This window comes from Nanorana parkeri, unplaced genomic scaffold (assembly GCF_000935625.1).
Source record: "Nanorana parkeri isolate BGI_ZX_2015 unplaced genomic scaffold, ASM93562v1 scaffold443, whole genome shotgun sequence".
Taxonomy (NCBI): domain Eukaryota; kingdom Metazoa; phylum Chordata; class Amphibia; order Anura; family Dicroglossidae; genus Nanorana; species Nanorana parkeri.
The window spans coordinates 456654-484555 of record NW_017306711.1 but is presented as its reverse complement, the minus strand read 5'-3'; the positions used below and the strand labels follow the sequence as shown (position 1 = coordinate 484555).

At 41.7% G+C, this 27902-nt stretch overlaps 1 protein-coding gene across 1 annotated transcript in view; it reads left to right on the top strand.

The window, feature by feature from the left end:
• The window catches only part of ADAMTS17 (ADAM metallopeptidase with thrombospondin type 1 motif 17), a 198674-nt gene that overhangs the window by 151470 nt on the left and 19302 nt on the right, over window positions 1–27902 (top strand). The window contains exons 19-20 of the mRNA XM_018560245.1: window positions 8891–9050; window positions 11912–12047. Of these exons, the coding sequence (XP_018415747.1) occupies window positions 8891–9050; window positions 11912–12047 (296 nt within the window). The remainder of the gene's footprint in view (window positions 1–8890; window positions 9051–11911; window positions 12048–27902) is intronic.

Sequence of the window (27902 nt, the reverse complement as noted above, 5' to 3'; positions counted from 1 at the left end):
CCCCCATTTCCCTTGTGGATTTGCCTCTTGCTCTAGGGCACATGGGAGTAGTCGCTCAGAGATGGCATAGTTGATGGTGTTTTAGGCAACTGATTCCATTAGTTCTGCTTTTTTGCATGAGGTTTTTATTATTAAGTACAAATAAGATATTATAATGAATCATAAAAAAGTGTGTTTATATCCTATCTGATGTTATATACTGTGTGTGTGTGTGTGTGTGTATATATGTATAAAGTTTAGTGTGATTGAGTTCTTTGTAATCCCATGTAGACTGACCTCCCTGACACTCATTCCGTTTCCTGTATGAGAAGTAATATTTCAACTTCATACCATCAAGCAGACCATCAGTGCGGGTCTAATGGTCTGGCTTAGGCTTGTGAAAAATGTCTTAATAATGTGTGTATTCAGTGAGGCACAGTGGGGTTTTTTAATAGCTCTTCTGTATCACTAGCAGGGGTTCTCAGATCAACAGACCAAACTCAACTCCAGTGTAAATTCTGAAAAACAGCATTTATTTGAAGAAAATACTGTTTATGGGGTCTTGCTTCCCTTAGGCAATCGTACCCCTATGAAAAATAAGCTCAATTCTCATAAACCAATAGGAGTTGTTCTTACTGTGTGTTTATATCAGCCAAAGATGATGCAGTAGTTTGAGTGAGCAAAAATACAGCATGGCTTCCACTAACTCCTAGCGATCTTAAAGGGTGACGGGCTGTCAAATATTTGTGCTTTCCTGCTTTAGGAAATCATCTAATCCAGGGGTGGCAAACCTCCGGCCCTCCAGCTGTGGTGAAACTACAAATCCCATGATGCATCTTTCTTCGGGAGTCATGTCTTTGGCTGGGAGAATCTTGCAATGGGATTTGTAGTTCAACCACAGCTGGAGGGCCCAAGGTTTGCTACCCCTGATCTAATCTATATAATAGCCCTGCCTGCTTTGGAAACTTATAATGGAGATCTCTCTGTCATTAGAAACTAGACAGGAGTTCTTTTAAGGTACCAGCACCAATGAGGGTTTTGCCCACAAGAGCTTGCAGCCTACAGACAGGTGACACAGTATTCAACTAATGTTGTGTTGCATGAACACCACAATTCTTTGCTGATGGTTTTAAATTCTCACGTGATGAATATCATAGTCTGAACTATTCTGGTGCTTTGTTTTTCTGGGCATCTATCCCAGCGCAGACAAAGCTCTCTGGTTCTTTCAGCCTGCATAGCAGTTCAAAGAATCTTTCCATGAACTGACAAACACTCAGGGAGGGAAATGACACCCAACAGCACCTCACATAGGAAATGGCCAGGCTGTGAAAACATAATCAAAGGGAGGACTAAAAGGGGAGACTGAATAGAGAGCTGTTGTTCAAACAATGCAGAGGAAGGCACAGCACTTTGAAAAGCGCCTGAAGCTCTAACGCGGCCATTGTTCGCGGCATCAGAAAACAATTATCTACCCGCATCAGAACAAAGCATCATCCAAAACTGCCTGTTAAGGAGTTGCATTGACAGTGAAAATCCTTAGAAGTAAATGGATTTCAGGGCTCTGTCTGCTTATTGCCACAGACGTCAACTGATACAAATGACTTTTCAGCACATTGGCTAAATAAGTATTTTCTAAATGATCGGCCCACAACTGTTAGCCCATGACCTTTTTTTGATCAAAACAGGTGTTGGGAGCCATTTAATGCCCCTTTCACATGGCCTGATCACAGCAGTACGTACACGGATCCTCTCCTGATCACAGCAGTACGGAGCGGATGTCACAGCTATGATATCCATGTCTGTACAGTTTTTTACCTCCATCTTGAGATTACCGAACCCCATGTCTGTCTATAGGGTATCGGATGTAGACGGACATGTGTCAGATTACCCCTGATCCAGCACAATCCAGGTCGGTCCCGGCCAAAGTCGGGTATAACTGGATGTAAACGGACACCCATCCATTTACACACGGCTGCCCATAGATTAGCACTGGGCGTCCGATCAAATCTGCTTGAACAACTTGGAGTCGGACCCGATTATACCGGCTGTGTGAAAGGGGCCTAAAATATATTGGAGTCCTAAATTTATATTGGAAGAAATATTAATGTGTATCTATCTAAATGAAATGATATACATTATTTAACGGCTAGTTGGCTTCATGGTAAATCGTGGTGATTTACTAACCTAAACACACGCACGCACCAGGTGTGTGTGATTTTTACACAGCAAATGTATTTATCAACCAAAAAGTCTCTAAAAGCATATTTCCACTAATGCCATATATGGAAAAATCATGCACATGATGCATATATAATGCTGCTTCACGGTTTAGACAAAAATGGTTAGCTCATGCATTTACATTCCTGCATTCATCAACGCAAGCAACACAACGTAGAGCTAATTTACACAACATAACCTTGCAATTCATGCAGGGCTTTGCACAACACACCTGCTGGGTGTGTACACACTACAAAGGTGTCTAGATTCCACCAAAAGATCATACTGGGAGGGAACACACTACAGAGGTGTATACTTGTTCGTGGCGTGTTTATAAGGTTAGTAAATCAACCCCTCTATGTCTGAATCTAGTGGTGGTTTTGGCATGTGGTTTTCGCAAAGGGTAGCTTTTACCTTCATTTTTAATCATGTGCTTAGCTTGTGTTGCCCAGGTTAGTAAAAATATGTTTTCTGCTTGACCTATAAATTTGTCCGATCTCCTCTTGAATCCAGATATTTAAAAGTTAGTAGTGCCAAGCCTTGTAGTATTCGGGTGGTTCTCATTCATCCCAAATGGTTTGTCCTGCTTTAATATGCGGTTTGACTGCCAGAAAGTTAATTGTGGCTCAGAGACTGGTAAAATGGACATTTGTTTTTTTTTCCTGCTTTGTGTAATCTGTCAAATTATAGTAATTCAGTTCAGACAAAACTCTTGAGATATGTTCAGGGAGCACAGCCTACTTGCTTGGTACTTAAAAAAAAAACCTGACATGCAGTCTCTTCAATAAAACAAACCTACCTGCCTGTTTAAAATCTTTAGAATGTAACTTTTTGGCACACCTCTGTGCTGGGATGAATAAACCCTCAGGCATGAGAATTAAGTCATCCCCCCAAGCCAAACAAGATGGGCAAAAGCCCAAAACCCATAAGAAGCCAGGAAGAAGATTCTGTCACAGGCCAGGGAGGGAGGGGAGGTGAGTTAAGTTCTACTTTAAGTTTTTTATGTTGTGCACCAGTACACCACACTGCTTTGTGTTGGTAATCTTTGATTTTGTACAACACCGGCTTGTGATGCTGAAACATCCTTCTTGCTTCATCGCACACACAGAAGCCTGATGTAAAAATGCTAATACGAAGATATTTTCACAGCTACCAATCGTATTTATTCCTGCTCTGGAAGTTTTAATTTGTGATTGATGAGGCAGAAGGCAGAGGGAGGATGGTACACAATACAGGCTTAAGGGAGTAACACTGCTGAAGCTCACACTGACCTTGTGAGGAGGTCGGTGTGCTGTTGTCGCAGTGCCTTACAGAAAACTAAGTCTAAGAAAAAGGGAGTAAGATTTCTGATTTTAGCATAGCTGCAGTGTGTGATAATGAATTAGTAGCTCACTGACTGGTTTAATTTGTTGCCTGAAATTTTTTTAATCAATATATGCAGGCCTTAGAATGACGTTTGCAACCCTAGAGTATCTCATGCTGGCACACAGAAGATGTGAAACAGACATGGGTTATAGCAGCCAGAGAAGATTTTATTGTTTTTGTTTCAAGCCAAGTGAGTTTTATGATGATTTAAAATGGATGGTAGTTGGAACTCTTCATTAGCTTAAAGCAAAATATATTTTCTGGATCCTTTGTCCTCATGGTGCAAAGCTAAACTAAACCTGGCTATTAATGGAGTTAAAGCATATCTAAACCACAGTGGCGGTAGTGGTAGTGTTTAGTTTTTTTTTTTATAGGCTTTTTTACTTTTATTTCCACCTAGGTGATCCAGCCGGCAACACACCTCTTCTCACTCCATGGAGGGGCAACAGAGCCACCCTTAGACAATAGCATTGTCACCTTGTGAAGAGGGTAGATGGACTTGACTAACGAATTAAAGCCAAACCCCAGCTAACACTGTTTTAGCAGTTACAGCAACAGTTTTTGTTTTCCTTTTAGAATAAAGGTTTTACATATATGAATAAATGCTGATCATTGTAAGCATTCCTGTCAGTGTTCAACGGTTTGTCCGAACCAGGGCTGGATTCCACACAGGGCCATTGAGTCCATTTATTATGCATGGCAGAATAAATGTCAGTCAAAGTACCGCAGCGCTGAATACTGAAAAATGGCCTTGGACAGGAAGGGGGTGTAAACCCCCCGGTCATCAAATGGTTAAAAAGATTTCACCAAATCTCTTATCACCTCTGCGGTGATTAAAGATCTCAACGCCGCAGGTACAGTACTGTCAGCGAAAGGGAATCCCACCCGATGGTGCCGCCCCTCCGCTTCCGGCTCCAATGCTGCACGGAAACATCAGCATCCCCTACATGCAGCGTCAATCCCCCAATCACTGCAGAGGTGATAGAAATTCAAAGGGAACAACCCAGCAGACCAACATGCGGTCAGTAAGCAAGTGGCTGCCTATCAAATAAATCCATGTGTATCACCTGCAGCTCCACGCCGATAAAAGGCTTCAACACCAGATGCAAAAGATGGCTATTCTTCAACGCAGCGCCAAAGCAAGGAGCAGAGGGGCAGCACCGCAGGTGGTTCCTTTCCTCACTACTGTTTTCTGATTGACTGTCTTTCAGCTTTTTATCTACTTGCTGACTCTCACTTGCCCGCTAGCTGCAAATCCCTTTCTGAAAGGGGCTGGTTAGCTGTGGGGTAGTTTTCAATGGGAGCAAACAGTTCTCTTGTATCATCCAGCGTGTGGGAAGGGCTTACCTACTCCACTAGGCCCGAAAGCCGGGGCCTCGATTTTGCAGGGCTCCGCACAGCCGGAGATGCAGGCGGTTGTTGTTTCGCCGGAGAGGAGCGCTGTGGGGTATTCTCTTTCTCCCCTCTCTGTGAGGAATGCGAAGACCTCTCAGAGCCCTGAGAGGGAGCTGTCGATGGAGGAGCAGGTCCGCCGCCGCCATCTTGCGCAGCCGGCGGCTGAGGCCGCCGAATGAAATCCGTGACCTTGCGGGGTTTAGAGCCGTTCCTGCGTTTGCGGGACAAGACCCGGGGTGAGTCAGGATACCGGCAGTAGCTTTGGGGGCCGGTATGTCTCCCGCTCGTCGCTTCACAGTAAGCCCAGGCCTGTGGGTGCACGGAGCTTCGGTTCTAAGCCACCATCTCGCACGCCAGTCGGCCACGCCCCCCCTGCAAATCCCTTTCTGAAAGCACAGAATAGGTTATGCCAACTGCACCAGAAAAACAATTTCATACTTGTTTAATAAATATTGAAATGCGCCAATAACCCAAATAAGAACACAGATTTGTCTTTTTCTAACTGTGTGCTAGAAATAATACATATGTGCTGATTTGATTTTGAAATAATGGAGATCAGACTTGTCCGCACTTATTATTATAACTTGTCCGCAATATTTATATCATCTGCTTTCCATTTATTGCAACATGTGGCAATCTGATGAAAATAGAATACAAAGGGGATGTGGCATGATGCCCAATGGATGTGTTTATGGTGTGGTCGTTCTTTGATGGCAGCATACTGTGATCCAAAATATAGATCTGCTCTGACTTTACATTTTAGGAAACTACTTGTCTAATGAAAGACTGAAATATTCCAGTGTAAAAATTGTTTCAAACGGCATTTAATGTTGACATTACATTTATAGGATCGTATTGGCCTTAAATTTCGTGTGTATTACCCCTCAGTGACAGTTTCAGAATTCTTTTTTGTTCCTGGGACTGGAGCAATTGTGCCATTTTTTTGCTATGTGTTTGTTTAACCATAATTTTCCTCATGCATTGCACCTACAAATAGTATATACCGTTTTTTAAACAACAAAATGGGCTTTAATTTGATGTGACATATGCACTGAGTGGCCAGATTATTATGACCACCTGACGTTTGTAGGCAAATTAGCTATAATTTTGCGCTGAAGTTGCTAGAGGGCCAGACCATTATAAATAGGGAAGCAGGTTGTTTACCACGACAGTAGAAGTGATTTTTTCTGAAGATATGGGTAAACAACGCAATTTAACAGCCTTTGAACGTGGGATGATTGTTGGCGCTCAAGCCATGGAGCGAGTATCAGCAAAACAGCAGAATTTGTTAAATGTTCAAGAGCAGCTGTTGTTAAAGTGTTTAAAGATGGGACTGTCAGCCGAAAATCTGGGTCTGAACGTGTGAATTGTGGCCGTCAGCGACTAGTCAATGTTAGGGCAGAACGGAGAGTGGCAAGACTGGTACAAGACAACAGAAGGGCAACAGTGCAGTGTCAGATTCCTCGTCACGAGGCGGCCCAACGAAGTAATCTCGTGGAGTCATCTCGTGGCCCAGCGTCATAATAATCTGGCCACTCAGTGTATAAATTCTTATTTTTTTAAATTAAAAAATACACACAAAAACAAACAAACACATTTTTCACAGTTTTGACATTAATAATGTGTACATAATTAGTGTAGTTATCAGAAAGAAATTCATAAGAAATTATTTTATTTGTCCTGATTTATAGGGTATATCATGTATCTGGGATTTCAGTTTTTTTTTGGGGGGGGGGGTGTATGGAAGAGAGCTATAGGTTACAAAATACAAGGAGTGAAATACAATTTTAGTGTGGAACAATTTCTTAATGTTTATTTACTATCTTTGATAGCCTCCTCGGTGCTATATTTTCTTTTAATTGTTCTTATTAAACCTATTTTTTTAAACTGGTTAAGTGGTTATTTTTTTTATTTACAGGGGCTTTGATACTTAGCATCTCTGAGGAGGATACATTATTCTCCTTAGAGATACTTTGGGGGTGATTCACTAACCTAAACACACACACGCACGCACTAGGTGCGTGTGATTTTTACACAGCAAAACGTATTTATCAACCAAAAAGTCTCTAAAAGCATATTTCCACTAATGCCATATATGGAAAAATCATGCACATGATGCATATATAATGCTGCTTCACAGTTTAGACAAAAATGGTTAGCTCATGCATTTACATTCCTGCATTCATCAACGCAAGCAACACAATGTAGAGCTAATTTACACAACATCACCTTGCAATTCATGCAGGGCTTTGCACAACACACCTGCTGGGTGTGTACACACTACAAAGGTGTCTAGATTCCACCAATAGATCATGCTGGGAGGGAACACACTACAGAGGTGTATACTTGTTCGTGGCATGTTTATAAGGTTAGTAAATCAACCTCTTTGTATCAGTTTGTAAACACACAGCCGGCTTGCAGGTGCACAACACAGTGAGCTGCTCCCGGCTATGTAGCTGTCATGGCTCTGCAATCACAGCGATCAGCTATTGCTGTGATCACAGGACTGTTACCACCTAGTCTGCGGTTGAGGGACCCATGAACAGCAGTAACTCAATGAGCGCTGGTCCCTTCACGGACCAGTGCTCATGGTACTGCATAACGTGATTATGCCATCACCAGTCGTTAACAAACTGAACAGTCGTGACGGGATAATCACGTAATTGGTCGGAAGGGGTTAAATCATATCTGCAGCAGGTTAATACTAATGGAAAGTATTTAAAAAAAATAAATGTCACTGCCCTGTTGTAGTTATTTATGGTCTTGTGAGCGGCTTTCATAAATGAAGACAGGTAATTATTCTAGTGCCTGAATCTCAGTGCTGTTTGCCGAAATGGCTTTGTTGAATTGCCAATCTGCTCAACTTTCCACTACGCTGGTACCTTGACCTAATACATTAATATGCAAGGTGATGGCGAAAAGATCAGAGATGAAAAGTTCAGAGGTGTTTTTGGCCTTACTGGGATCCGTCTACATATATAGACATGCAACATGTTCCCTTGCATTTGAACTATGTTGCATTTTATGGGTCGACAACAAAGCCTGTGTAAATGCCTGTGAGTAAAAAGGTCAATGGATGCAAGGTGGTATTACATTTACCAGTTTACTTTGCAAAAGACAGGTGCAAGCCACCTGTCTGATGAGACTGCATTTAAGGAAATATGAATTGCACGGATTAAAGGAAAAAAATGGTAGATGCTTGAGTGCACAGTCTTTTTAAGCAGTTATTTTGTACAGCATAGGAAAAGGTATTTATTTTCATTTATATAGCTCCATTGCATTCCACAGTTGTTTATTTAGAATATTAATTCTTACGTAGTTTATAATCTAATGCCTCTACCAAAGTAACATTCTAGAGCCAAATCATCTGTTACTATGTTGTTGAAGTGTAGAAGGTGACCACCAGGAGGAAACAATCAGTTATACATGGGCACCATACAAATATCACACAGTTAGTGCTTCTGGTTCAGTTACAACCCAAGTCCCCAGCATTGCAAGGCCACAGTACAAACCATTAAGTAACCATGAAGCCACATATAGAAGCAACAGTGTAAACAGGCTCTAATGGCCCTAAGTAAAATAAAGAATCCTGTGTAATTTTGTGTAGTTTTTACTTGCTTTGCCTCCGAGGTCATTTGATTGATTGGACTGGGTGTTACAGCAGGGGTCAGTAACTAATAGTTTGAAATACAGCTGAGATGCAGTGAACTCTGGTGTAAAGTAAAAAGATGCAATGGAGTTCAAACTCGGGGTGGTTCCAACATGGTCTGATAGCCAATGTTTCATTTTGGCCATAAAAAAAGACCAAAATAAAGCTACAAACAATGCATAAATCCAACCCCTGTACAGAATCCACAAATGTTCTTTAAGAAATTATATTGTGCTAGCAGCTGCTTCTTTACTAAAGTACAAACTTATTTTTCTTTCTGTTTAGGTTCTCCTGTTTCATGACCAGAATTATGGAATTCATTACGAATATACCATTCCAGTGAACCAGACTGGAGAACAGAGAACAGAGGTGGAGAAGCAGCCAGAACCGCTGTACATGTGGACACACAGCAGCTGGGAGGGCTGTAGCGTACAGTGTGGAGGAGGTAAGGTCATTGTGGTTTTGTATAATTCTATTTTTAGATTTTAGCAAAGTGTAACCGGGACAGGTTCTAGTATTGTGCCAAGCTTCAAATCAGCTGAGTTAAGTTCACTGAGTGTTATAAAGAACGTAGCTTGCACTGTATGCTGGGATGGGCATAAAAGTGTTAAACAGGAATGCACACGCTCATTGCCTGCAGTGAACATACCCCAACTAAAATAGAACTTGGAAGTAGACCATCCCCTTGTGCACAGGTAAATAGCTTCTTCTGTCTATTATAATATTGGCACATTAGCAATATAAGTTTTGTGGCATGCATAGTTTGAGGTACATGCCAACTAACCAAAAGGTGCTGCCCTGTATTAAACTAATTGAAATACAAACATGATGTTTCTAGTGTTCAAAAATATCCACAAACCTAAAACTAAGTGGATACAATAGAAAACACAGTGTATTGAACACAAATTAATATTACAAGACACATAACAGTATGTGATATAATGTATATCACACCGAAAGCATAAATCAAAATGTCCCGTGCCAACTCCTTCAAATTACCACAAATCACTGATATTCAAGTCGCTCTTAAAGTCCAGAAACCATTTTAACCCTCATTAGTCCAAAATGTGCATACATAAAAAGTGCAGCAAGTGTGGGGTTTCCACCACTCCTTAACACTCAAGTGCCCTCCACCTTCCTTGTGCAAAACCAATTGTCTTCCAATGGCCGCTCACCTCACCGCTAGACTTTCTCATGAAAGGCCAAGCCAGCAGATGTTAAAATCGGCCTCAAATCCGTAGAAATAAAGTCGTCTGCTCCACAACTGCTCCTCTGGATGGTATACTCCGCAACAAACCCGAATTTTACTGCTTAATCTGATCACCAGGGATCTAGCCAGCCGAATCCTCTATAGCTCCTGAGACTGTCCGAACCTCCCGTTTCCAGCGATTCCTCTGACTGATCTACTCTACCGCATATAACGATCATGCAAACGATACAAGCCGACACACAGTGCCCTCCATAAAGATGATAAAACTAGTTTATTAAAAAGGTACTGACATAACATCATAGAAAATAAGATCTCAAAATAAAATTTAATGCAGTCAATTATTGAGTACAGCGAGATGTCTCCACGGCTCAATCTTCATGCCACATCCTCCAGCTCCCCCCTACGCACGTTATATCTAAAAATCAACTTAGTCAGGTGCATCCCCTGAAATTTGTATTTCAATTAGTACAGTGCAGCACGTTTTAGTTAGTTTGCCTGTTTTGCACTTATATTAATATAAGGTGAGTGCTTGCTGCTTTCACAGGATTAGGTGGGGGGGGGGGGGGAGGGCGAGGTTAAGCTATAGATATTTTGAGTTTGAGGTACATGTTGCTCAACCAGTGTGCATGATATTTAAGTGTCCGCTGAAATTGGTAAATTTTATATGAGATGGGTGGACATAAGCGTACATGCCAATTATAGTGAAAGGTAAAGATGCAGACCAATTAAGTTCCTATAGTATATGTATGTGTGTGTGTGTGGATATAATATATGTATATTAAAAGAAAAATACAGGAAGTAAAATGGCATTTTTGTTTCCCATTTAGTTTCATGAAGAAATAGAGAATTCAGGTTAATAATGATAAAAGTAAAGCATAAGATTAGTTGGTCAGAGACAATTAACTCCTTCGTGACTGACGACGTACAGTGTCCCGAAGAAGGGGACGTCCCCCCCCCCACACTCTGCCACACTCTCCCTTACAACTCTGTGACACCCCCCTCGCCCCCAACACTTTTCCCCTGCCCACCAAACTATAATACAACTTGTTTTACCACAAAGGTTAAAAACAGAGGTTTAGATACACGTCTTCTGCAGAAAATGTGAAAGCTGCCTCGCCAAGGCACCTCTATATAGTGCGGTCCTAACTCTAAACTATGAGAGTCTCCATCTTGGATCACATGTGGCAAAATAAAAAAATTGGGTGCAGGTTTGTCAGGAGGAAGCCCAACCTCCTTAAAGGCACAGGGACGCACAAGGGACCCCACACATCACAACGGCAGCTGAGACCCCCCCATCCGTCACTGCACCAAATCAGTCAAGCAAAACAAATGGCAAATGCACTCATCAATTTGGTAACAAATTGATGAGTGCGTTTGCCATTTGTTTTGCTTGACTGATTTGGTGCAGTGACGCATGGTGGGTCTCAGCTGCCGTTCTAATGTGCGGGGTCCCTCCACCACTAACAAGTGTTTGCATATACAGGTGAAACTCGATTAATTAGTACTGTAAGATGCTTGAAGTCCAGTGTGAAGTTTCCACAGTCTTGTGTTGATTTGGGGAGCCATGTCATCTGCTGGCAAGCAAAACAAATGGCAAACGCACTCATCAATTTGTTACCAGCTCTAAGCAAGGTGCACCTTGCTTAGAGCTGGTAACAAATTGATGAGTGCGTTTGCCATTTGTTTTGCTTGACTGATTTGGTGCAGTGACACATGGGGGGTCTCAGCTGTGCCTTTAAGGAAGGTTGGGCATCCTCCTGACAAACCTGCACCCAATGTTATCCTTTGCTACATGTGATCCAAGATGGAGTCTCTCATAGTTTAGAGTTAGGACCGCACTATATAGAGGTGCCTTGGCGAGGCGGTGCGGCTTTCACATTTTCTGCAGAAGACGTGTATCTAAACCTCTGTTTTTAACCTTAGTGGTGAGACAAGTTTTTTTTGCATGCTGGCCGGTGAGTGTGCTGGGAAACTTTTTGCTGTTATCATTATCCAAGTCACGTTTCACAGTGCAGGTTTAAACCTTGTTGATATCAGGCAATATACTTTTAGAAAATGTTCATGTGGATTTACATTGAGCTTTTTTTCTTTATCAGGTGAACGGAAGACTATTGTGTCCTGTACAAAACTGGTAAACAAGACTATGTTAATTGTGAATGAGAGCTTGTGTCTTTCTGTAACACGGCCTGCCCCACAGGTGCGGAAGTGCAACACACATCTATGCCAGTCCAGGTGGGTCTTGTCATTGACAGCTACAGCTTGTCTACTTTGTTTTTCTATTGTGCAAACTATAAAGCAACTGAGATAAAGAAATCAGGTGCTCCGATGTCAGCCACCATGCAGAAGTTCATAAGAAGAATGAATAGTTATCTAAATTGTGGGCAGGCTGTTCCTAAAGACAGGTCTTTCCAATACACATTTTTACTTGGATCAGCTGTGCATTGGCTGTGCCCTTGGATCAGCCAAGAGTGCATGTTTATGCCTGTGGAAGGCTGCAGAGGGAGACACCTGACCCCTCTTTATCTCAGTGGAAATAATTGCTAATAACCAGGAAAGTTCAACCCACCTGATCAAATCTTCTCCTGTTAAGTGCGCAACTAGTGGATGTCTGTAGAGTTTATGCAAATTTTTGAACACTTCTCAATCCAACCACAACCTTTAGACTTATATTCAGTGTTTCAGAGAAAGGGGGTAGGAAGAGTCTTTATCAGCCTGGCAAAAGTTGATTGAAAGTGTTTTTAGACATTCAGTGGTCAATGGGCATGCATCATTATGCACCTACTATTCCCCCACTTTTATTGGCCAAGTGTGTTCATATAGTGTGTAGACACCACCATTGTAAACCTAATCCCTCAGGAATCACTTGAGGACAACAGTCATTTTTTATTTTTTCCAAAAACTGTCAGCAGGGTAGGGGGTCGGATTATGTCTCCAGGTGCTCATTGTCATTGCGGTTGTTGCTTATCCAGCCAAAATTTACAACATTGTGTGACAGTCCTATATAGGAGCACCACTGAAACAAAATGTTGACAATATTCTGATTACTAGCATAAAACAGGACAGGTAGCCATTGGGATGTTTTTGCAGATGTTTTGAGATGCACTGAAAAAGGGGAGATTTTTTAATTGTATTCGTACTAGAACAATATCAGCTGCAGTTGTTCTAGTCAGGTGTTTGCAAACAATGTAATCAATTCCATTCACTGTTGAAGTTAATTACTATGTGTTGAGAAGCACTTGTGAAGAGTGCTGGCAATCGCATTCAAATGCGTCTTCAGCACTTCACTAATCACCATGGTATGGTGCGCCCAGCAGTACAACATTATCATGATGGTTCTGGTTACTTTGTGTTGGCAATGTAAAGTGTATATTACATTGTAAATGGATGTCAATGTATTATTCATCCTATACCTTCATACATTTCCATTTGTTTATCAGCACATAGTTTAATAAATTGTAGCTTTGGCACATTTGAATTGTTTGTATTGTAGAAGTTAGAATTCCCCTTAACCACTTCAGTACCGGCGTGTTAAATCACCTCTATAACCAGGCCATTTTTTTAGTTATCAGTGCTGTAAAAGTTTGACTTTAGAGAATTACTCTGTGACACAACACTGTCCCCAAATTAATTTGATATCTATTTTCGAGACAGAGCTTTATTTTGGTGGTATTTAATACCCACTTTTTAATTGTTTTACTATATAAAGGAGAAAAGATCAAAATAATTTGAAAGAATGACTGTTTCCAATCACAGCAATCACAAGACACAGAGTCGGTCTGATCGGCTTTGTGCCTGAAGCCAATGCTCTCTGCTGTCTAATGGATGCTGTGGCTTCTGTGTGGTCCGGGCATGCGCACACAGGGGGCCCTAACCCTACATCCTCCCGGGAACAATACGGCAGCTGACTTGAAAATGGCCAGTGAGCAGCAAGATAAATACTGTCATATAGGTGCAGCTTTTGCGGAATTTTCAGTATTAAGAAAATTCTGATCCCTGCTAAATATGATGCATTCCGTGGTTTTCTTAAATCTTATTGACTTTTGTGGACAGCACACAACATCTCTGGTTTTCGTTGGCTGTCATGGTTTTCCTTAGCAGGTCAAAGCAACATGTTCACTATAATCCCCCATTCCTAGCAGCATATACTTTCTCTTCCTACTTTGCCTGTTCTTCAGCCACCAAGGGTAAAGAAAGTCAGCCCTCTGTAAGTTCTATTCAGATCCCCAGTCATAAGGGCTGATTGTTTCTTCAGCCTCCTATGATAGTTCTGAGTCAATCAACAAATGCTAGGTTGCCATGAAATTAGCCAAATTATCCTATATAACTAGAGGAAATTGGTATTTACTTTGTTTCTAGCGATTGAATGGAACCGAGGTATGGGAAGTATATGCTTCTGGGAGACTAGACTTTGAAGCAAACCACCCACATTATGGCCCTAGATCTTTTGTCAACTTTACTAAAATAGTCATGTTAGCAGCTGTTAATTTTGAGATTTGGGGATCATGTATATCTTTAGGGGTTAGGGAATGAAAACTGTATAACTAATAGAATGAGAACTGCACTGAAACATTAATGCAGCCAAGGATGCAAAACTAGAGGAGTTACAATATTTAGCTAGAAAATGTTGTGCTACAGGTGGATGAACTTTCCCATCTAAAAAAGAAAAATTGTGTGTGTGCATATAGAATCTGACCGCAAGGAATGTTGCACAACCACTTGCATTACATATTGTACATGCATATAAACCGGATCATGCATTCTAATTCTGATCCATATAAACATCAGATTAAACAAGAGCCCCACTGCAAATGAAGGGGTGAGATGCCCACTGGGTCCAAACCAACAGCAATAAAATTAAAGATTTACCTGCTAAAGTTCTGCTTTAGTAATCTGTGGTCTGTTACTATATGTTACTATCATATTGTTTGTGGTCAAGAACACGTGTAAACTGTACAAACAAAGTTGCAGAAACATGGTTTACCAATACTTGGGGATAACACATTCAAAATTCAGGCATCTTGTAAAAAAATGACAAATATTTTGCTTTGGCTGAGCAAAGGGAATTTTGAGCATTGATGACATTTTGCAGTCTTTACAACAGAGTATAAAGTGGACGTTTTATGTAATCCTGACATTTTCGGAACATGCAAGTGCAGCTGTAAAGCTGCACAAATGTGTGACTTGCTAAAGGAGATGTTTACAGTGTGTAGGCAGACCATATTTAATTTGCCTGATTTCTAATCCCTTTTACTGGGCCAGCTGAAGCTTTGATGTGTTTTCATTAGCAGGTGTTAAATTCTTCAGAGCAAGTGCTGGTTTAAAGCTCCGTTCTCTTTCCCAGGCCTCTCTCACCCTTTACTGTCTCTGTTTCTGCCTCTTAAGCTCAGTGTACAGAGCTCTATGAAAGTGCTGAAATTCTTTGAGACTTGGCAGCTCTGTACCAAACTGACATACCGCATTCCCACGCTTACTGACCACATTCACACTTCTAGTGCCGCTCTCGGGATCTCTGTCAGCAGAGTGGTTTCTTTCTTAAACCTCCAGATAAAGTCTCACTTTCCAGTGGCGTTTCCATCCCCAGGTCTTAAACCTGCTGACTCTGCAGATCGGTTCCAGAAGCCACTCACAATTCCACCCACTCTCTGACTGTACTGTACACATCGGAGTTTGACATCTGTATAAAAGTTACTACTGTTGGTTGGTCATGGAATGAAAACAGTCTTTAAAGACCTTCTGGTTTCTATCGAGTGCTTATATAACTAGCTCTAATGAAAGTGACTGTGTTTATAGAATACCTGCTGAGAAGAAAGGCTGAAGTGGTCAGCAGTCAAAACTTTTATCAAGGATTTGAAATTGTTAATTGGAAAATAGCCACTTGGCCGCAACCACTGTTGAAATAATAGGAGGTTCCATTATGTCCAGTCTGGTTTGGTTTTTTTTGTGAATCATTAACTGTAGAATTCCCTATCAGAAACAACTATATATATATAATCCTATATCATTTTATTTATTTTTTCCGCTCCAAATCTCAGATTTCTCCATGCAGTCCAATCAACAAGCCGTGATGACCCGCTTCCTGATTTTCCAGGAAGACGGCTCCAGTTCTTCCCCTTCACTTTAACCCTTTTGCTGCCACCATCAACTGCTACGTTGGAAGCAGAGCCTTCATGTACCCAAACTCCCGACTTTAACATTTTTACTCCTGGCTGCTGACTTTCACATAGAAGCAAGTCATCTATACACTATTAATGGAACTGTTCTTCCAGATTTAGAGCTATCAATTCCCTGTTGCTCTGATAGTGAGGAATAGAAGTGAATCAAGCACAGCCTTTGCTGTCATATAGGGGGTTTATCAGGCAGCTTGTGAAAGCAATAAAGTTAAGTTTAAAAAACAGTTTTGAATGAATGTTTACTAAAATACAGTAAATGAAAAAAACCCCAACAAAACAACACATTTTAACAGCAATCTGCTGCCTATGTACATGTGTACGAAAACGATGCTCCATATCAATCAACTCAAATGCCAGAGCCTTGAATCTAATAATGGGGAATTATCTCAACTTGCAGAGACATAGAGGCTTTGTGTGCAGCTTGGGCCTAGGATACATAACTCTGCAGTGGAGTAGTGATTGTTTCAAAGACAAATGCAAGCACTTGGAGGCAAAAGATGCACTATTAATACATTTAGTAGTTTGATGGTAATTATAGTATCAGAGTACTTCAGAGAACTTTGAGCCCCAGAAAAAAAAAAACTGGAAGCAGGCCAGATGGTGGATTGGACAAAACGTGTTTCCCAGGGGAGGACAGAGAAGGGGTGATTTCCTCTGACCGGCAGTGCTCTGAGGGAACATGGAGCCTGCTTCCCAGCCAATCAGGAAGCCGGGCTGCGGGTAATGATCATGGCCCGGCTTCCTGATTGGCTATGAAGCTAGCTCCATGCTGTTTGGCTGGCTAGATGCTGATTGGTCGGGAAGCCAATTAGCATCGACCTGGCCAAACAGCATGGAGCTGGCTTACCGGCCAATCAACAAGCCGGGCCAATCAACAAGCCGTGATGACCCGCTTTCTGATTTGCCAGGAAGACGGCTCCATGCTGATTGGCTGGGAAATTATACTGTTTATCCAGCCATTGCCATCGTCATTGTCCTTTAGGTCATGTGTGTCTACACAAAATCAATGTTCATTACACTGATGACCATGTTTGCCATAGTAAGTTCACTAATTGTATCTTATTTCCTGTATCGTGTAGTATTTAATTTTGAGTTCTTCCCCTTCATGAACCTCACTGCACTGATTATTCTGGTTGGAATTGGAGCAGATGATGCTTTCGTCTTGTGTGACGTCTGCAATTAAACTAAGTTTGACAAAAACCCATCCAGTGAAATCCGAGACAGTCAGCACACTACAACATGCTGCTCTATCAATGTTAGTCACCAGCTTCACCACCGCTGCTGCCTTCTACGCCAGCTATGTCAGTAATTTTACTGCCATCAGGTGTTTCGGCGTCTACGCTGGCACTACCATATTGTTAAACTATCTTTTCATGGTCACTTAGCTGCCCGCCGTAGTCGTCCTCCATGAACGCTATTTACTAAACATCTTCACTTGCTTCAAACAGCTGGCTCGATACTGAATGGCTGGGAAGCCAGCTTCCCGGACAAAGAGCATGGAGTTGGCTTTCCGGGCCAATCAGGAAGCCAGGCAGCGGGTAACGACCTGCCTCCCAGCTTCCTGTTTGGCTGGGAAGCTGGCTTGATGCTGATTGGCTGGGAAGCCGGCTTCCCAGCCAATCAGCATGGAGCCGGCAAAACAGCATGGAGCTGACTTCCCGGGCAATCAAGAAGCCGGGTAGCAGGTAATGGCACGCTGCCCAGCTTCCTGAGTGCCCGGGAAGCCGACTCCGTGCTACCGGATGTACCCGTATCGGTGAGTACCGAAAGATAAATATCGGTAATCGATACCGAAAATTTGATTTCAGTGAGCCACTAATACGCTGCAAAAATTGCATTCTCTTCACGGCCACTATGCACCAGTCTTGTATGTTTGTGATCTTATATGCCCCTACATTGACTGGAAGCCTCTGAATATATTTGACTTGCATACAAAGGCTTCTTGATAATTGTCATTGACAGGGGACACAGTGATGATTAAGTCAGTGATCCATCTCTTTGGAGTAAAACAAAAATCTTGGTTTTCTTAACAGTGAGACTTCCATGCAGATTTCTTTCTACTTGTCATTGCCTATGGGCCCATTCATAGAGGTACAAATATTGGACATTTGCCATTTCTTCCGACGCAGCACACCACAACATGTGGTTTATCATGCCTTGTGGTGAACTGCAATGCACCTGTGCGTATTTTATTGCCCTTTATAAATACAGTAAATGGCACTGCAATGCAAGTCATGGTACAGAACTCCTTGGTCCGCCCCCCCCCCCTTTCTGCTTTACTGTACTATATGGATACTGTGTGTGTGTATGTATGTCTGTGTCTGTGTGTGTGTATGTGTAATATATATATATATATATATATATATAAAATACTTTCTCAGAAAGTAAGTAAAACAGTACGTAAGTACACCCCATAGAAATTGTTGACCTTGTGCAACATACTTGAACAAGCAGACTTTATATCTTGTTTCAAATAGTGCCCAGAGAAAAGATTATATAGGTGAACAAATGACACATAATTGACATAGGGTTTTCATTTTCATGATTAACAAAAATGCAGATTTGCTATATGGAAGAATATATGGCTACATTTAACACCAATTAAAATCTAACCGGATTAAGTGTCAATCATTAAAGCTCCTCCGGGAGTATGCAGATGGAACCTGTCTAATTTATACTTCAGACATCTAGAGTCTGATGTTCTCTTTGCTATTGACATGTCTGATATCAGAAAGAAAGTTATGGAAGCCTATCAGTTCGGCAAGGGATTTAAAAAGATCACTAAACGATTTAAAGTAAATTATTTCACTGTGAGGAAAATATTCTACAAGTTTTGTAGATTTCCAACAACTGCTAATTTGTCCACGACACCATATTCTTTCTCCAAGAACTCCAAAAAATTCCTGCAACAGTAGGAGCTAAGTGCATGCATCTACAATCAGAAACTGATTTCAGCAATTCAACCAACAATGCGCTGAAGACTGATCAATCAAAGTTAGAGTTGTTTGGTCACTGTAACAGTAGACATGTTTTCCGCAGCATTTCAGGAGAAAAACTGTATAACAACTGTAAAGCATAGCAGTGGATATGTTATGGTTTGGGGTTGCTTTGCTGCATCAGGGCTGAGGAAACTTGCAGTCATCATGTCAACGATACATTCTGCATCATATCAAAGTGTGCTTGAAGAGAACATGAGGCCTTCTGTAAATAAGTTGATGTTAAACCAAAATCCGTTTTTCATCATGATAGTGATCCGAAGTACACTATACAAGCCACAAAAGGAAGTTATAGACTTTCCTAGTGAAAACCCTGATTTGATTCTCATTTAAATTTTATAGCAGGATTTTGAAATGTGTAGTTCATGCAAGGAAACCCAACAACATCTTGCAACTAAAGAAATTTTGCATAGAGAAGTAGTCAAAAAGATGTTACACACTGGTGGGCAGTTGTACAAAATATATACAAGGTGCCATTTCTGCTACAGTGGGCAATACCAGGTTTTGATTTAGCCAAGGGTGTACTTACTGTTTCCTTAGTACAACATTACATCTGTTAATATATTTTTTTTTGAATGAATGAGAGAAAAGGCAATTTTATTTTGTGTTCCAATTCACCTTTTTTTCTAGGCACTGTTTGAATAAAGATCTAATATTTGCATGTTCAAATATGTAGAAAAAGGCACGATTTGTAGTTTTACATGACTTTATATACAGCACTTTACAGGTCCAGAGCCATGGCACAGGCCCAGGTGTAACCCTGCCTCTGAAGACAGGAAGTTACCTTGCTATTTGCACCATTGGGTGCTGTTCACATTTCTTGTTACTACCAGTTTTACTGTGGAAAAGGTCAACATTGAGGGACTGAGCTCTGGTAGCTTTCACTAGGTAGTGTCGTGTGTGCTTCTCACTCTCTTTTCCACCAGGGTGTCATCAAGGGCAACTCAGGACTTTGTGTCCAAATTCACCCAGTTCCTCATGGATACAGACCAAAGAGGCTCTAAACGTTCTCCAGTTCCATCCCTTGCAGAATCTATCTTTGTTCTTCCTGAGGCCTTAGATCAGGTCAGGCAACCAGTCACCGTGACCCTCTCTGACTGTCCCAACAGTTTTTCTTTGAAAAGACTGTTTTTAAGGCGCCACAGTCTCCTGCTTTTACCTGAATTACAAGGGGTTATTTCGGACGTTATTGATACAGTGCGTATTGCTCTGCATTTGGACCATCAGCCTGCTGTCTCCAGTCTTTGGTCTTTTGCAGCTTCAAATATATTTTCACTACCCTTGCTGTTCAAGGAATCATTGGAAACACAATGAAGGGTCCTTGGTCCCACCTGAGAGTGTGGTGAAACTGTTCCTCGTGGGAGGGAATTTGTTAAACAGTGGGCTATACCCACTGTGGATCCACCCATGACTCACCCTAACAGGAAATCTGCTAAACAGGTAAAAGGGCCGGGTTACCTTTTAGGTATTCTACTGACAGGCAGTTGGAATCCCTTCTTAAATTTCAGGTTCTGCTCTCTACATCCTGTACTGGCTATAACCATTGTCTACCTTCCTACATCAGAAAATAAGCCAGGCTTCTGTGCTGGAATATACTCTCATTCTCGAACTTGGTACTTCTGGTAACCTCTTGTCTTGGGGAAAGGACCATGCCTTTGGATGTGCCTGTGGGTCTGTGCTATATGTAAAGGTTGTCGATTTAGGGCCCAACGTATTACTGGGCTGTCAACAGGCAGAACACTTTAGTCCCCTCCTGCAGATATCCTCTGACTAGAACAGGAAATGTCTCTATGATTTTGTTGGATCCATCCTCCGAGCTGTAGGTCTTTTGCCTGTGCTTTTCTGCAGCTTTTTGAGAAAGATCCTTAAGGTGCTTTCCTTTGTTTTGCCTTCGATCAGGCAACTTCTCATGATTGTTTACTAAGATTCCTGTTATCTGCTCCATGGATGCTGATGCTTTGCTTAATCTGGGGGTTCAGGAGCATTGCTAGACATATGGCTTGAGATCAGGGATAGGTAGGATCAGACTTTATCTGGATTCTTCTGCAGTAACTTCAGGGGTACTCCTTGACTCCAGAGAGGATGCATGACCCGCCTCCTGGTTTCTTGATTGGCTGGGAAGCCAGCTTCCCAGCCAATCAGCATCGAGCTAGCTTCCCGGTCAATCAGGTCATTACTCGCTGCCCGGCTTCCTGATTACCCGGGATGCCGGCTCCATGCCAGCGGATGCATCGGTATCGGCGAGTACCGGGTTGTGTAAAATATGTATAAATTACAAGATTAGCTTACAGAATTGCAAATCCTTCATAATCTAAAACAATAAACATGTATGTATTTCAACTGTGTATTTAGCTGTTTGTGCTTTAAATACCACCACATTATTGCCCCTTGCTATGAAACTTCAATCTTTTCCAATAGAACGTTTGTATTGAGCGATTGCAGTGTTCTTTAGAATATAAAACCGTCCATGTATTAGTGTGTAGAAAAAAGTTACTGATTTAAAGGAAGCCTTGGCTGTTTAGACAGAGGGTACGTGAAGTTCAGTCTTTTAACTTCTCTATAGTAAGGATCTTTTTCTGTTTCTTACTGCAGTGGAAATAAAAACTGAAACCCAATATGCCAGATCCCTCGCAGGGCCGTTGTGTGAATGCCGAGCTTTGTGTGCGAGCCTTAAGCATACGTCCGGGGGATGTTAAACAACCTCAAATCCCTGAGAGTTCGCTTCCAGGCACTATAAGGGTACTGAATAGAACTGCTCACACTTGCCCTGACAGAAAGGATTATAAGGAAAAGAATGAATTGGCATTGATTTGAAAAAAGCTGTCCTGTTTTCCAAGCATGATCTTCTGCTACTATTACATGTCGAACAAGTGACTTTATTACTTATGTTCTTAAAATGTAGCACCGTAATGCAAAATAATATTTAAAGCGACACAGCCATCTTTTATTTTCAACTGCTGTTATTTAGGAAATAAAAAGTATTTTCATGTATCTGTGGGTGCAATTGCTTGGTGCCATTTACAGATAAAAGCAACAACCTTTTTTTAATTAACTGTACATGATGCAGCATACACACGAGTGACGGATGCACATGTTTTGAATTTTCTGTGTCATTACACTCCAGAGTGTGGGAGGAAGTTAGTTTATTAAGACTTGCATCTCCACAGTCTCCGCTCTAATTCATCCCAAAGGTGTTCTATCGGGTTGAGGTCATGACTCTGTGCAGGCCAGTCAAGTTCCTCCACACCAAACTCCCCCATCCATGTCTTTATGGACCTTGCTTTGTGCACTGGTGCGCAGTCATGTTGGAACAGGAAGGGGCCATCCCCAAACTGTTCCCACAAAGTTGGGAGCATGCAATTGTCCAAAATGTATGCTGATGCCTTAAGAGTTCCTTTCACTGGAACTAAGGGGTCAAACCCAACCCCTGAAAAACAACCACACACCATAATCCCCTTCCACCAAACTTTACACTTGGCACAATGCAGTCAGGCAAGTACCGTTCTGCTGGCAACCACCAAACCCAGACACGTCCATCGGATTGCCAGACAGAGAAGCGTGATTCGTCACTTCAGAGAACACGTCCCCATTTCTCTAGCGTCCAGTGGCGGCGTGCTTTACACCACTGCATCCAATGCTATGCATTGCACTTGGTGATGTACGGCTTAGATTCAGCTGCTCGGCCATGGAAACCCATTCCATGAAGCTCTCTACGCACTGTTGTTGTGCCAATCTGAAGGCCACACGAAATTTGGAGGTCTGTAGCTATTAATTTTGCAGACAGTTGCCGATTTCTGCGCACTGTGCACTTCAGCGTGTGCTGACCCCGCTTTGTCATTTTACGTGGCCTACCACTTTGTGGCTGAGTTGCTGTTGTTCCCAGTTGCTTCCACTTTGTTATAATACCACTAACAGGTGACGTGGAATATTTAGTAGCAAGGAAATTTCACAGATGGACTTATTGCACAGGTGGCAACCTATCACGGTACCACGCTTGTATTCACTGAGCTCCTGAGAGCGACCCAATCTTTCATAAATGTTTGTAGAAGCAGTCTGCATGCCGAGGTGCTTGATTTTATACACCTGGAGCCATGGAGTTTTGATGTAGTTATGTATTCCATGTATTAAATTTATTTTCTTAGTCTTATTTTCCCCTGTTGATCCTGCCAGTAACATACTTCCTGACCTAGGGTGGCTGCTCATTCACTGTATTGTATTTAAAGAGGAGCATTTTCATCCTAGGCTGTTTGCCTCTGATTTAGACTGCAGATCAGTCCCCCCTCTCTTTGTCTCTATTAAGGAGGTGTTCTGTAGTTCTGAGAAAGAACCTAGGCAGGACTGATGACGCTGCTTGAAATTTTTAGTGCAGCAGAGCCAGGGAGGGACGCGCGATCATGTGCTAGTGCACACAGCGACCGCGCGGCCTGATTAATTTCAATGAGGTGACATCCGCGCGGCAATCACAAAAAAAGGTACCTTTTTTTTACGATACACGACTTGCGGCTCGTGTTCACTTGCATAGGCGGAATCACGGCAGGAAACCACGCGATCCGCCTGGTGCGACTGGGGTGCCATTAGAAAATAATGGCACCCACAGAGCGATCAGTTCACACCTTGGCGACTCCTTGCCGCGCGGTCAGGAGTCGCCTAGGTATAAACCTAGCCTTAATAGTAACTCTCAAGCAGCCCCCCCGCAGCCCCATTAACCTGCCGACTAGCTTCTGCAGCCGACGGGTGAATATAAGCAGCCAGGAGCAACAGCCAGATTGCTATAGGCTATTGCAATAGACAATAGCACGGCTGAATAGAGCCACCAGCAGCAAGATGTAAATAAAGAGTTATGTTAGCAACTAAATACAACATTTTTTAGTGTGCACTATCAACCGGCAAACTGGTTGCTTGATTGGCAGATAATAGGAAGTTTACTGTATAACAAAACACTTTTTCATGGTGGGTATACAGTATATCGCTCTGACTGTCTTTAGGTGATCCCTTAAGACTCATCTCTTCAGTGAAGCCTATCCCACCTCAACCTGACCACTTAACTATCACTTTCTCAAACAATTCCTCCCCACACAGCTACCTCCTTATGTATCACTTGCCCCTCCCTTTTAGAATGTAAGCCCTCACGGGCAGGGCCCTCCTTACCATCTTGTCTTGAATTGTATTGTGATTGTAATGTCTTCCTTATATTGTAAAGCGCTGCGCAAATTGTTGGCGCTATATAAATCCTGTATAATAATAATAATATCAGAGCAAATAAGAGAAGTTAATTGTTGGAGTTTACATAGATGTTAAGTCTTTGTTTTGTTTTTTTAATATGGTGTAAAATTAAATATGATTAAATGTGCTTTTTGGTTTGCTTTATCTTCCTCTGCTCTGAGAAGTTAGTCGCACAGTTTTCAAGAGGAAGAGCAGCAAAACACAAAAATATCTGGAAATAAATGCAGAAAAGCAAATAACTTTGTTGCTAAGGCTACAATCACACTAGGTGCAATAAGATGCCTTTAAAATAGTTTTCTAAATAAATTTAAAATAGTTTTCTAAATAAATTTCCAATGGATCTATTCACACCTTGCGTTTAGATGCTTTTATCTGCAGTCAGTTTAGCCACGTTTAGAAAAAAAAGACGTCAGGTTAATTTGAACTTCTAAACGCAGCAAACGCAAGCCGTGTTTATTTGCTGAAATCTCATTGGCTACTTCAATGGACAGATGCATCCAAACGCATATGCATGTAAATGTGTTTCATTTTAAGCCTCTAGAAGCATAAACAATCATATTGCCTGACAGATTTTGCAGACAAATCTTTGTATAAAAATGCAAGTGGCCAGTGTGAATGAAGCCTAAATTGTAACCACTATTCCGGAAAAATATAAATAATGCCAAAATTCACCAATTTAAGATCTTCCTTTTCAGAAACGTTCTTTTGCCATGTTAGAGAATCACCCTATGCTGTCTAAAATATGCTGTGCTTGCAATTGTGAAATACTGCCATCTCCTGTTATCTCTAGGCAATAGATACTGTGTCCAAGTCTTGGCAAAACACTAGAGGCTGTTGCTGGGTAAAATCTCTTCAAGCTCTTTTTTCTGGGTTCCAAAGTACTGCAGGTCTAAAATTTCCCAGTTGGCAAAAATGTTTTCTCTTATGGGCCCTGCACCATCAATAAGTAACCTTAAAATGTAAGTCCACACAAAACTTTTTTCTTTTTCATTCATTGAGGGGCACAGGGCTCAGTTACAGTTGGGTTATACTGGCACCTACAGGAGGATTCGGATACTGGAAAACGAAACAAAAAGTCCTGGACTAGGTATAACCCCTTCTTTGAGAATGCGTCAGTTTTTTGCTAGTGTCCTAGGAGTATGGACGTCTTTTTTTTTTTTTCTTTTGAGAAACGTTTACCCCTTTTTACTAGGCATTTTATATTTTCTCAAGATATGTTTTTCTTGAATGAAGAACTCATCTACAAGCTTCTGAGCTTGGCTCTCTATGCAGCTATTTGGATTGGTGTTTACTCTAGAATTATTGCTCTCACTCTGTCTCATGCGACCATACCCATCATGTGTGGCACAATCAATGTTTTCCTATGTAGGTGCACCTGATGCATGTTTGCATTAGCATGCACATGTTCACTGTGACGGGTGTTTTTTTTTAATGTAGTTTAAAAACAGGTTCTCTTTAAGGTGGTCTATTAATGTCACCTAATGTCACCTTTGCACTTTGAGGAAGCTGATCAATCACAAGTTGTGCTCGATCAGCTTCTTCCTAAGCTTCTTTAGCCAGGAAATGACAGCACATGAACTGGAAGTGATGCAAGCAGCCTCACTTCCGGTTTCATTCAGCGGGGAGGAGATCAGAGAACGGACAGTCGCTAGTTGCTACCTGCTGACACCCACGATGCCTGTACTGGGCCTGCAGAAAGGTCAGCCATGCCTGGGGGGTTTGACAAGCGAGGGGGGGGGCACTGTTTACTAGCCCCTGGAATTGATCTGATGGCTTTTCAGCCAGCCAGAATCGCTTCTACTGTAAAGCCGGCTTTGCACAGGGAAAAAAACAGCCAGCCACTGGGAGTCTGTTTGCAGGGGCCCACTGCCAGCGACGTATGGCATACATTGTTGGTAGTGAAAGGGTTTAAAGCACCCTTAATGTCAGTTGGGAATGCTAAACACAGATCATAATGAAAGAGCTTCAAGTTGTGCTGAAGTTTATAAAGTATGCAAGGACAGTCAGCAATAGCATTAAAATCTGTGTTTCACATTCCTGTAGCTGAATGTTGCTTTAAAAGGCTCAACAAATCTTGCTGATAGCTTTGCAAATGCTCTGTAAAAACTCACTGTTCACACTGCTTATGTGCAAGCTGAAGTCTGTGTTAACTAGACCTTAGGGCAGGGGTCTCAAACTCAATTTAGTCGGGGGCCACTGGACAAATTTTTTAGTCCCGTGGGGGCTGCTACTATATACGGTACCAGTTTAAATGTATGCACATGTTACAAGCGGCAACTGTCACCCATTCAAGGTAATGATCAGGTGACAGCCGCTGCTTGTACACAAATGAATACACCGCATGTATTCATATTACATAGGGGGATAGTTATCCCCCTATGTAATAGCAATAACAATAAGTGTAAAAAAGCATAAAAAGAGTAAAAAAATAAATAAAAGTTACATAAAAAAAGTAAAAAAAATTTGTAAATGTATTGTTGCAGGCACTCTATATGTACATGTACTATATACTACATATAGAGTGCACTGAACAATAGATTTACAATTATCCTCTGCTAATATGAATGGGTTAAATGATCCGTAGTACATGATATGTAGCCCTGCACCCCCTTTTCCACTTACAGAGCTAGGTTATTTTTCTTTTAAATAAATATTAATGTAATTTTATTGGTATCTATCTACCATTAGCTGCCTCATTTCCCACCCTCGGCTTATATTCGGGTCAATACTTTTTCCCAGTTTTTTTGGGTAAAAGTAGGTACCTCGGCTTATACTCGGGACGGCTTATACTCGAGTATATACGGTAGTTTTTTGAGGTTTCACACGCGCACAAAATTTTAAGGCTTGACATGTTTGGTGTCTTTTTACCCGACGTGACCCCGTGTTTTATATTTTACCAAGAAATTGGGTAATAATGAATGTTTTACCATGTAATATAGGGGAAACAGTTTTTTTTAAATTCGGTAATTTTCCCTTAAAATAGTAAAAAATAAAACCCCCAGTGGTGATTAAATACCACCAAAAGAAAGCTCTGTCTGTCCCAAAAAAATGGTATAACATCTATTTCAGTGCAGCGTTGCATGACGGAATAAACGTCAATCAAAATACTGCAGCGCTGAACACTGAAAAATGGCCTGGATGGGAAGGGGGTTTAACACCAGGGACTTGAAGTGGTTAAGGACCGCTTTACCACCCTGCTTTACGGTTGCTGGTTTTAATGGTATGGCTGTTGAAGCCCAGGTCTTGAGAGATGCGGTCTCTCTGATTTAGTAATTACCATGCTTTTAAAAGCTAGGAAGTCTACCTCGCACAGGGTCTACCATTGTACATGGAAAGTTTACTTTGGTGCAAGGGGAAAATATTGCACCCCCAGTTAATACTTTGTGGGAAGAATCCTGACCTTTCTGCAGTCAGGGTTTCTAGTTCTACATAAGGAAAAGGGGGTGCCGAGGCCTTGCACCCTTCCTTCCTAATGTGGTTTCAGCCTACCTCTTCACCCAGGACATTGTTCTTCTATGTCCAGCTGCAGTGCATCATAAGGACATTTTGAGTATGCAGTTTGTGCTGTACAATCCTTTCAGCCACTGCTTCTGTTAGAAAGATTGATTCTCTTTGTGCAAATCCTGATGGTCCCTGACTCCCAGTAAGGAGAAACTGCTTCTTATTCCATCTGTGAATGACTGTAGAGATTTTAGGCA